The sequence below is a fragment of the Dendronephthya gigantea genome, unplaced genomic scaffold (genome assembly GCF_004324835.1).
Source record: "Dendronephthya gigantea isolate DGI-Jeju-01 unplaced genomic scaffold, DenGig_1.0 000106F, whole genome shotgun sequence".
Lineage (NCBI taxonomy): Eukaryota > Metazoa > Cnidaria > Anthozoa > Malacalcyonacea > Nephtheidae > Dendronephthya > Dendronephthya gigantea.
The window spans coordinates 349825-360578 of NW_021163116.1; the positions used below are offsets into that span (position 1 = coordinate 349825).

Genomic DNA, 10754 nt, shown 5'->3' on the forward strand with positions numbered 1-10754 from the left:
TATGGACTTCTGAGTGTCCAAAACTTACTTCTGAGAGCAAGGATGCCTATGTTGCATTTATTGATGAACATGTGCAGGCTAACCTTCCTAATAAACAAGATGAACTAGAGTAGCCCGAGTTAGTCAAAACATATCAAAAACATAACTATTCGAAAACCTACAGAAAGTACAAAAACTTTCAATGTCGTTTTAATTTTGGACAGTTCTTTACCAAACAAACAATTATAGCTGAGCCTCTCAATGAGAATATGGATTAGGAAGCCAAATGCATTATATTTAATAGATGAAAAGAAATCCTAATATTAGTCAAAAACAAAATTGACGAAGTAATGAATTCATCGTCAAAAGAAAACTATATTGCAACTGCTACTGAAAAAGATATATTAGATTCAATTGGTATATGAATATTACTGGGCTCTCTCGATTTCACCAGATTCTGATTTCGACTTACATCTTAAATGACCAGTAGATAGTTGTTTTATTAACAATTATTCTGTTGCTGGGATTAAGGGATTTGCAGCAAATTTTGACCTACAACAAGTTTTTAATCATTACAAATGCATAACATATGTATGCTCATATTTTACAAAGGATGAATCTGAATGTTCTTAGGCTATACTTAACGCTTCAAAGGAAGCTAAATTATCCAACATGAACATCAGAGACACTTTAAAAAAAATGGTGCTGCTTTTCTTTCTACAAAAGAGGTTAGTTCACAAGAATGTGTATATAGATGTATGCCTGAACTGTGGTTGAGAAATATATTCCCAAAGACTGTTTCTGTTAGTACAGATTTACCAGAGAAAAGAGACTGTATGACTAAAACTCCAAGTGAGCTTGATGAACTTGATCACGACAGCACAGATATTTACAAATCCAACATAATTGAGCATTATAGCCTAAGACGAAAAGGATTCCTGTTGTCAATAGATTATGTTTATAAAAGGAATGTTGAAACTAGGATTCTCAACCTGATGTTTTAAATGATGACTTGCTTGAATCCCATCACTCGAAGGAAGATACAGAACAATCTCTTCCACCCAAAATTAAATTAATGAACAGAAATGAAACTATGAAGTGTAGGAAGGTTCAAGCTATTATAAGATATCATACACCAAATAAAAGAAAAGAACTAGAGTTATATTTCCATAATTTGCTTATGCTGTACTTTCCTTGGAGAAACGAAACAGCTCCTAATTTCCGATCAAACATATACGTACAAATGTTATGAACCTGACGTTCAAGCTATTGTGGAAGAAAACAAAGCTTTGTTTGAACCTGATGCTATAACTGATGCACTAAAAGCAATAAAAAATAATCCTGACAAAACAATCCATTCCTATGATACCAAAATTCTCCTGTTAATGAACACAACCAAATGAAACTGGAAGCCATTCAAACACCGTAATATATACTTAAAGCAAAAGATTAATATCTACTGTGAGTTCTAACTCTCTAAGGATACCGGATAATTTATAAATTTCTATAAAATTATTTATAAATTTATAAAATTAGTATCTTTAACTATGTCATAAAAATGTTTAGTTCTGTTCGAGTTCTTTCTGTGTTGCAATCAGACATAACTTTGCTATCGGCCTTTCGTAACTTCCCTTTGACATTCTGATCTTCATCTTTAGTTGGGTTCCTAGTAGGTCGTTCATGATCTCCAGATTTTTCAGCCATTTTGATTTTTCTTCTGATGACAATGTCTCATCCCACTGATGTCCCGCTGCCCATAGATTTTACAGGTCGGTACGAAAGCGAATAGTAACAGGCGCAAACATTCCTAGGGGGTCCCAGAGCTGCAAGACTAAACCGAGGACTTTTCATTTCGTGCACTGTTCGAGATCTGCTTTCACAGCTTTTTTTTTTCAATGAAATCTTGTCAGTTTTCTTGTTCCAGCAATGACCCAATAAATTTACTGAACTTTCACCGGGGGCTTGATCAAAGGTTTCGCTATTGCTATTCCACGATTTGACTGTAAACTTGCCTTTGCCCAGGATTTCATCTATGGAATTAGTGATTTCTTGAACTTTTTCTGGAGATTCTTTGGATCCGGCAATGTCATCCACGTAGGTGTTACTCTTGAGGATATCCGTTGCTTCAGGTGATTCGTCCTTAGCTTGGTTGGCCAGAAGATTGAATGTGTTGGTTGCTAGATCTGGAGCGGACTTGTCCCCAAAGCTGAGACGTACCCACTGATACACATCCAGCTCTTAATCGGTTTTTCCATCTCTCCAAAGAAACCTATGATACTTCTGGTCGTCGGGATGGACAGCAATTTGATTGAACATCTTTGAGATATCTCCTGCAAAGGCGTTTTCTTTCTGTCGCCATCCTATCAAGATGTCAAAGAGGGAATTCATAAGTCACGGGCCTTTCTCAAGTGCATCATTGAGCGACAACCCCTCCGTCTTTGCAGCCGAATCGAACACCAATCTATACTTTGTACTCTAATCTGGGCTTTCGATTTCACTGACTGGTAGATACCAAGCAGGTTCATCCGATTTTACCGCATCAGGTTGAAGCTTGACGACTACTTCTCTGTCGACAAAAGCTTTCACTTCCTTGTTGAATGCTTCCAACTTCCTTTTCTTTACCAGTTGTTTTTCTTTCGACACCATTCTCTGATAGGCAGTCGGCCAGTTGTTTGGTAGATTGGGATGTCCAGGCTTCCACGGCATTCATACTTCGATTCCAAGTTTTCAGTCTTCTTGGTATCAATCATACTCTGTCCATAAGCTCTTTGATTTTCAATTGTTAATTTGGCTAGGATATCAGCAAAAACATGACTCTTAGCTTCATCAGCAGCTCCAACATCTTCCATCCTTAAAATCAAGTCTTAGATCGTTGCCACAAAATTTCTAATTGACTTAGTATCCCTGGTTTTAAGAGGCTTCATCACTTTCATATCATTCATCAGTATTATCAACTCCTTGTCATCACCAAATAGGTTGTCTAGGTACTTCCAAATAGCAGTTGTGGTGGTAAAGCATTCAACTTCGTATTTCAGAGGGGGTTGGATTGCATCAATTAATCTGGCTAATTGACTTGCTCCATCTTCATGATTTCTTTGCATAGTATCATTGAAAATTCTCTTCCATGTCCAATACTGTTAAATGTTACCTGAGAATTGGGGTACTTTAATTCTTTCAAGGTTGGACTTCGGTTTTACCTCAGTGTTACTACTACATACACTCGATTTTTCTTCCAATGCTGCTTGTGCTACAACATGCTTTCGATACCTCTCAAATTGTAAAAGTAAACCACCATATGCCACAATTATTTCTTGAATAAATGTATCATGATTGGCAAAATCAGCGCTGGCAAAATCAGCGCTGTCAACTTCTGCTTCAGACATTAAATCGGTAATTTGATAATGAATTTCCCTTACTGCTTAGTATTTTCCTTTGACTTCATTAAAGGCTTCTTCTAAACAAGATAGTTTCAGTTCTGTTTTTAAGACGATTATGAATCCCTTACTTTCGTCGTTGAACTTTTTCTTCTCTGAGTTCCTTTTTCTTCTTGCTTCTTTTATTTTCGGTAATGGTTGATGTTTCTTCCTCAAATATCCTTTATTTTCCACGTATCACTGTTTTGAATGTGTTTGAAATCTTTCATGTATTGTGTATATTTTGCGCAATATTAATTTCCTTTCCGTTCCCAAGTCGAACTATTTTGACTGTTGTGAGTTCTAACGCACTAAGGATACTGGATAATTTCTAAATTTCGTTTATTTTTACAACAAAAATTATGTCGAAATAGCGTATGAAAAATCATATCCACGAGGTTTTCAAAAACTACAACAACTTTTTTTTGACTATGTTTCCACTTTACCAAACAGTGTTTCCACTTTATTAAACTACAGTATTAAAGAGAATGTCAAATTCAAACAGTATCCACCAAATGTTAGTAAACAAGTTATTATTGATTAGTGTACAGCATTCCAATCAGTCCTTTTACTCTTTGTATTATCCACCAAATAACCTGTCATTATGGACAGTGGAAGCCCCCAGGAATAACTTATGTGAAACATTGTGTTCACTTTGGGCCATGAATAATTTTATCCTCAAAAGTCCCCAATCCCCAGTGGTTATATCAATGATGGTGAATCATGAAGACCTCCCAAATGTGACGAATACTGGCGAATTCCAATTGAGTGTGCAGGAAGTTGAATACCACCTTAGAAATCTAGATGCGACAAAAGGCTGTGACCCAGACAGAATATCAGCACCCATTCCTAAAGAATGTAGTCGTGGTATTGCAGCAAGACTTTGTGAATTGTTTAATTTATCCTTGTGTGTTGGACGACTGGCCGTTAAGTGGAAAGCAGTTAATTTGAAACCAGGTTACAAGAAAGGCTTGAGAGGGCCAGCGGAAAATTACCGGCCAATATCTCTGTTGCCCATTACCACTAAAATAGTGGAGCGTTTTGATGCAAACAACTTTATGGTCAGGTAATCAGATATCTTTCCCTCAGTCAACATGGATTCTTGTAAAACCGATCAGATATAACACAAATGCTACAGGTTGTTCACAAGATTGGAGAAAACTACAACAAACAAACTGACATGACTTATTTACATTTTGCAAAAGCCTTTGACTCTGTTGACCACTGTTTAATCTTGGCAAAACTCAAGCAATTAGCCTTTTCCCAATCGATCAAGGTACTGGGTCTAGTCGTGACTCGCAATGCATCTATGTATTGTTTGGAGGGACAAGCTTGGGCAAGTTTAAAATAAAAACAAATATACTGTTAAATGGGCGAAAATATTCCACTAAGTGAGGAAGATATTCCGGGAAACAATAGAACAATGCACTGTTGTGCAGTTAAAAAGGTGGCTATCATGTAGAGGAGCGAACACATCAGGAGTAAAAGCAATATTAATCGACAGGTATTTACCATATTAATAGTATGTGTGCATATTTATTGATATATTTTAACCCTTGCAAACAAAACTTAAATAACAATACAAGTGCTAATCCGAAACTTAATTAAGGGCTGTAAATTACTAATTTGATAAGTAAAATACATAGCTTGGTGAATTTAATAATAGGTATATTTGCAGAAATGTCACAAAATTTACTGTTCCTTAATTTAACCGCTGCCGATATACTAAATCCTTGCTGGCTTTTTTTGTAGAGTTAAAGGTTATATAAAAAGTGGATTGTACAATGAAGACAAAGGTAAAATCCTTCATCCATTGAAATGTCACCTTAATGCTACAGGTTGTTCACAAGATTGGAGAAAACTTTAACTACAACAAACAAACTCACATGACTTATTTACATTTTGCAAAAGCTTTTGACTCTGTTGACCACTGTTTAATCTTGGCAAAACAAGCAATTAGCCTTTTCCCAATCGAGCAAGGTACTGGGTCTAGTCATGACTCGCAATGCATCTATGGATTGTTTGGACGGACAAGCTTGGGCAAGTTTGAAATAAAAACAAATATACTGTTAAATGGACGAAATTATTCCATTAAGCGAGGAACATATTCCGGGAAACAATAGAACAATGCACTGTTGTGCAGTTAAAAAGGTCGCTATCATGTAGAGGAGTGAACACATAATAATAATAATAATAATAATAATAATAATAATAATAATAATAATAATAATAATAATGATTTAATCACAGCATATCTACAGGGTAGCTCTACATTTGTGAATCTAACTAATTTAACTATATTACTAAAATATTTACTTATTATATTTAGAGTAGGAAATGTTAGGTAAAAACATCAAAAAACTAAAAAGCCAAGTCTTTCCTTTGCATTATTCATTAAAATTGATCTTATTTGACGACTAAAACAATGTTCGTCAACACATGATCGAATGTTTGCAGGCAAGTTATTAAACAAAGTTGCTGCACTGTCTTGGCAGCACTGGAGCGTAAACACCTTGATGTTTCATGTATTTCTAGTGGCAGATATTTAGGCCACAAGGGGTTATACATTGACTTATAGACACTTTTAAGTAAATTAAATTGTGCTCTCTCAAGAGTGGGAAGCCAACCCAGTTTCACCATATCTTTCTCAGTGGAATATTGGTTGATAACAAAGCTGGCAGCTGCATTTTGTACGCGTTGGATTTTTTTCTGCAGGAAGGCAGGTAGAGGGTAGGTCACTACATCGTTGTAACCCAGCTTAGATAATACAAGGCTTTCAACTATTTGTTTCTTTGCATTTTGAGGGGCCATATTCTTCACTTTCCTCAGGATCAAAAGGATGCCGTAGCATGATGATACAACTTTCTTTACATGGTCTGACCACTTAAGATGTTCATTGAACCAGGTCCCCAACAGCCTAAATGTTTTGACTCTTTTGAGTTTCTTTCCTTTGACAACAACAGGGGGTACTATCTCACCTAGATCATGTATTCTAGACATTTGTGAACTCGTTACCAGCATCTGTTTAGTTTTTTCTCCATTTAATAGGAGATTTGAATCAGTTGCCCATAGTTGCAGATTGCGTATAGTGTTAGTTATACTTTGAATACCTGGGCGGAGATCTTTTGGCGAGCAATGGTTGTACACGGTCCTATCATCCGCATATTGAAAGCAACAGCAATCAGAGGCAATTCTTGTAAATCGTTAACATAGAGATTAAAAAGAACTGGACCCAAGATTGAGCCTTGTGAAACACCAAAATGTACGCTTTCAAGATCTGACTGTTTATCATTTATCTGAACAAACTGCTTTCGAGATGTCAGATAATTCAAAACCCAATTCAAGGATGAAGGCGAAAAGCCAATGGCATGGAGCTTCCATAATATTATGGAGTAATCGACTGTGTCAAATGCCTTGGAGAAATCAAAGCCTTTCTTCATAGCTTTGATGATGTCGTCTCGTATTCGTAAAAGAACAGTTGAGGTAGAATGACCTTTTCGAAAACCTGCCATTGATTTTTGGAGGATGTCTTGTTGGTTAAGGTATGCTGACATCTGCTGAAGGATTAGTTTTCCAAAGACCTTTGACAATGCAGGTAAGATGGATATAGGTCTGTGTGACGATTTCTATCGTCGACGTAGGTGCTGCAAACGCTGATCCAAAACAACAAAAGTATTCTAATGATTAATAAAATCTTTTATTCTAATTAACTACCCCTAACTATTATTTTTCTACAGTATTTTCAAACAAACCCTAATTCCAGAGAGTGTCTGTCTTGTTTCTTCGGCTAGCCCAACACTTTGGTTACGATGTATCACCAAGCGATTCTCAGGGAAACCCTCGTCTCTTACGGTTTTTCTTTTATCGGTTTTGGTTATTGCAACACTGACTCGTTCAGCTTCACCACACTTCAGGGTTTTGCTTCAGTAGCCCCGTCGCTTCAATATACTTGACTTTCAAGGCTTTACTTCAACTTTATCAAATATAGCGTAGATATAGCGTAGTAATTTCTAGACGGGATCACCCCAATACTCCGCTTATTCCACTCAAAAGATTCTTTTTAACTCTTTGGACCGGTTTGCTGACTTGTCCTGTCTCAACTCTCTGACCTTGATTTTTCACCCTCTCCCGAGTTTTTTTTTTTAATATCCCCCTAATTAATTACCATATTTACAACTCAATTATCATGTAATTATAATCCAACTATTCTTCACACCTTCCCACCAAAGATCAAATACGACAGTAATTGATCATAAGGTTGAGACGTCTAACGAGTGCATAACATCAGCAACAACCCCCCATACCGGCAGAGAGGAGCAGCCAAATAAAAAACTCCCATCGGGAAGGTAGATTCCTATGCTGAGAACCAGACTTTATTCTACTCAACGCATCTGCATCCACATTCCTTTCCCCTGCCTTATGCTCATACTCTATCTCGTACTCCTGAAGAGTTAAACTCCATCGCAGCAATTTCCGATTCTTATCTTTAACTTGGTTTAGCCAAACAAGAGGATTATGATCGGTTTGTAATTTAAACTTTCTACCGAAAAGGTAATATCGAAAAGTTTCAACGGCCCAAACAATTGCCAAACATTCCTTCTCTACTGTTGCTAATTTTAATTCTTGTGGCTGCAATTTTTGGCTCGCAAAAGCAATGGGATGTTCTTCTTTCTTACTATCCAACTGACTTAAAATTGCTCCCATACCGTAGCCGGATGCATCCGTTTTCAAAACAAATTCATGGTCCCAACATGGAGACCGCAAAACCGGAGGGGAAGTAAGTTTTTGCTTCAATTTCAAAAAAGCATTTTCTACTTTGTTATTCCACACCACTTTAGTGGGTTCAAATTTCCGAGTTAGATTAGTAAGTGGCGCGGCTATATCCGCAAATTTTGGAATAAAGCGGCGGTAATAACCGACAAGTCCAAGGAAGGAACGAACTTGTTTTTTATGTTTCCGGCCTAGGAAATTGTAATATCGTCTCAATAAGTGCATCTTTAGGGGTGATGACACCTCCCCCTACCCTATGGCCAATACAATCTACCATAGGCATAGCAAATCTACATTTTGAAGGTTTCGCGCGTAATTGAGCTGCTCGTAACCTCTCAAACACTTGCCGCAAATCCAATAAATGCTGTTCAAAAGTAGTGGATGTGTCAATTTCTACATCATCAATATATGCATCCGCAAATGCTTCCAACCCGCTTAATACCTCATGTTTCATCATACGTTGAAAAGTCGCTGGCGCAGTTTTCATGCCAAACGGCATGACGGTAAATTCAAATAACCCTTGGGAAGTTATAAAAGCAGATTTTGGGATAGACTCATCACTTAAGGGGATTTGCCAATATCCCTTCGTCATATCCAGAGTCGAAATGTACTTAGCTTGGGCTACTTTCTCCAGTAATTGATCCATGCGAGGGATAGGATATGCGTCCATCTTAGTGACATTATTTAATCTTCTATAATCAACACAAAACCTAATTGTACCATCCCGCTTGGGTACTATAACTACAGGAGAGGCCCATGGACTTTTAGATGGTCTAACTATTCCCATTTCCAGCATTTGACTCAATTCTTCATTTACCCTTCTTATTAAACTTTGCGGTACCCGATAGGGGGCCCTTCCATTTCATTTCTAATATACTTCCGGGCGTAGGTAGCAGCACCAGCACCTTATCCCCAACCACAAAGGACCTCAGAGTGCTTTGCCGATCATACAATTTCTTTTGCCTCTCTTGGGTTCTTTCCAAATTCTCATAAACAATTTCCTCAATTTCAAGCAATCGCCCGCTATTTTTGGCGAAACCCAGGTGTTCTTAACTACAGCCAAAGGTCCTCCTACCGTTCTTCCAAATAATAGTTCAAAAGGGGAGTATCCCGTTGACTGACATGGTACTTCCCTATATGCAAATAACACAAAGGGTATATACTTATCCCAGGATTCAATTTCCTTCTCTACAAATTTTTTAAGCATATGCTTTAACGTTCCATTAAATCTCTCTACTAACCCATTAGCTTCCGGGTGATAGACTGATGTTTTTATATGCCTAATTCCTAAAAGTTCATACAATTGCTTCATAAAATTTCCTACCAAATTTGCCTCTTAATCAGAAACAATAGTGAGCTTAAGCAAGCGACGTTTTTAATCTGTAACGTGAACCGGAAGTAAATTTGGCGATTTTGATGGCGTGAGCAGTTTTTGAGGCGAAGTAACAGACGGCAACTTGAGTGTTTTGGCGTTCTTGTTTTTCAACAGAAACGTGACAGGTAAAAGCAATTTTTTTGTGTTTTTTTTTGCTAAAAATTGTCATTTGTCGACATATTATTAAAGTAATATTACTACTTTCAGCTGAAAGCGATTGAAAGCTTACAAACTGTGATGGCATCCGAAAATACTCAAGGAGTTCAAAGGTAAAACGTACTGCCAAGGCTCGAAGCTTCATAATTATGGATTTATAGAAAAATGTGGAATGAAAATCAAGTCATATGACCTAAACGTTCATTTTATTTTCGTTCAAAAAGTTCTGATACAAACGTCGCGAGTCTTTGAATTATTGAATATTTCATTTGTATTGCACAAGGTGAACCTTGATTAGTTGATACTGTATTACTGCCTGTGAAGAATTTTTTTTCCATTTTTACGTCTATAAATGACTGCTAAGTCATTTAATAAGCTGAAATAATGTCCAACAGTATATATTTAATTTTTTATAGTACTCCAATGGCATGGACAAAGTTGCACGATACCATGCTATTAAAGGAAGTACTGATGGTAAATCCCTTCCAAGCCAAGAAAAAAACATCTCAAAGAGCTGATTATTGGCAGCAAGTGATCAACAATTTGAAAGGCTTGGAAGATCCTTCTTTCAAAGACACAATGAATAGGCGGTCTGTTCAAGATAGATATGCTTTGCTCTGCAAGAAGCATCGTACCAGGCTCTCTTTTGAAAAGAGGGCTTCAGGAATATCACCAGAGGTTACAGAGCTCGACCTGCTCATTGAGGAAGCAATGGAGAAAGAAAAGACTTCTGAAGAGACAAGGGTGAAAGAAGGTATTGATTCATGTAAAGTAAATATTTGGTTGTATTAATTCTGCCCTCCAGCATGTAAGATATGATACTCAGTGATGTACTGATCATCACTAGGTGAAGAGCAGGCAAAGAAATTGATGGAGGATAAAGAGAATGCCATTGATGTCCGGAAGAAAGCTATGGAGACATTAGGGGAAACCAGAAGAAGGAAAATTGAGGACGAAGAAATGGAAGAAAAGAAAGTGAAAAAGAGAAGATCAGGAAATGAAACGATGGAGTTTTGAGGAAGCAATCAGACAGAGATCAGAAGATGAAAGAGAAAGAGATG

The 10754-nt window shown here is 37.1% G+C and overlaps 1 protein-coding gene across 1 annotated transcript; it reads right to left on the minus strand.

Annotated features, from left to right (window-relative positions):
* Positions 1–407: 407 nt before the first annotated feature.
* On the minus strand, positions 408–9028 carry LOC114534775. The gene is made up of 3 exons (XM_028556245.1): positions 8980–9028; positions 5905–6502; positions 408–453 (listed from the first exon to the last, which is right to left on the minus strand). Exons 1-3 carry the CDS (start codon positions 9026–9028, stop codon positions 408–410), a joined length of 693 nt encoding a protein of 230 aa, XP_028412046.1.
* Between the last annotated feature and the right edge of the window lie 1726 nt (positions 9029–10754).

Coding starts and splice junctions, on each gene's coding strand:
- LOC114534775 (XM_028556245.1), bottom strand. CDS start 9,028: ATGAAATGGAAGGGCCCCCTATCGGGTACCGCAAAGTTTAATAAGAAG. Junction 6,503..8,979: donor CGCAAAGTTTAATAAGAAGG/GTAAATGAAGAA, acceptor ATCTCCGCCCAG/GTATTCAAAGTATAACTAAC. Junction 454..5,904: donor GAAATACATGAAACATCAAG/GTGTTTACGCTC, acceptor TGGTCATTTAAG/ATGTAAGTCGAAATCAGAAT.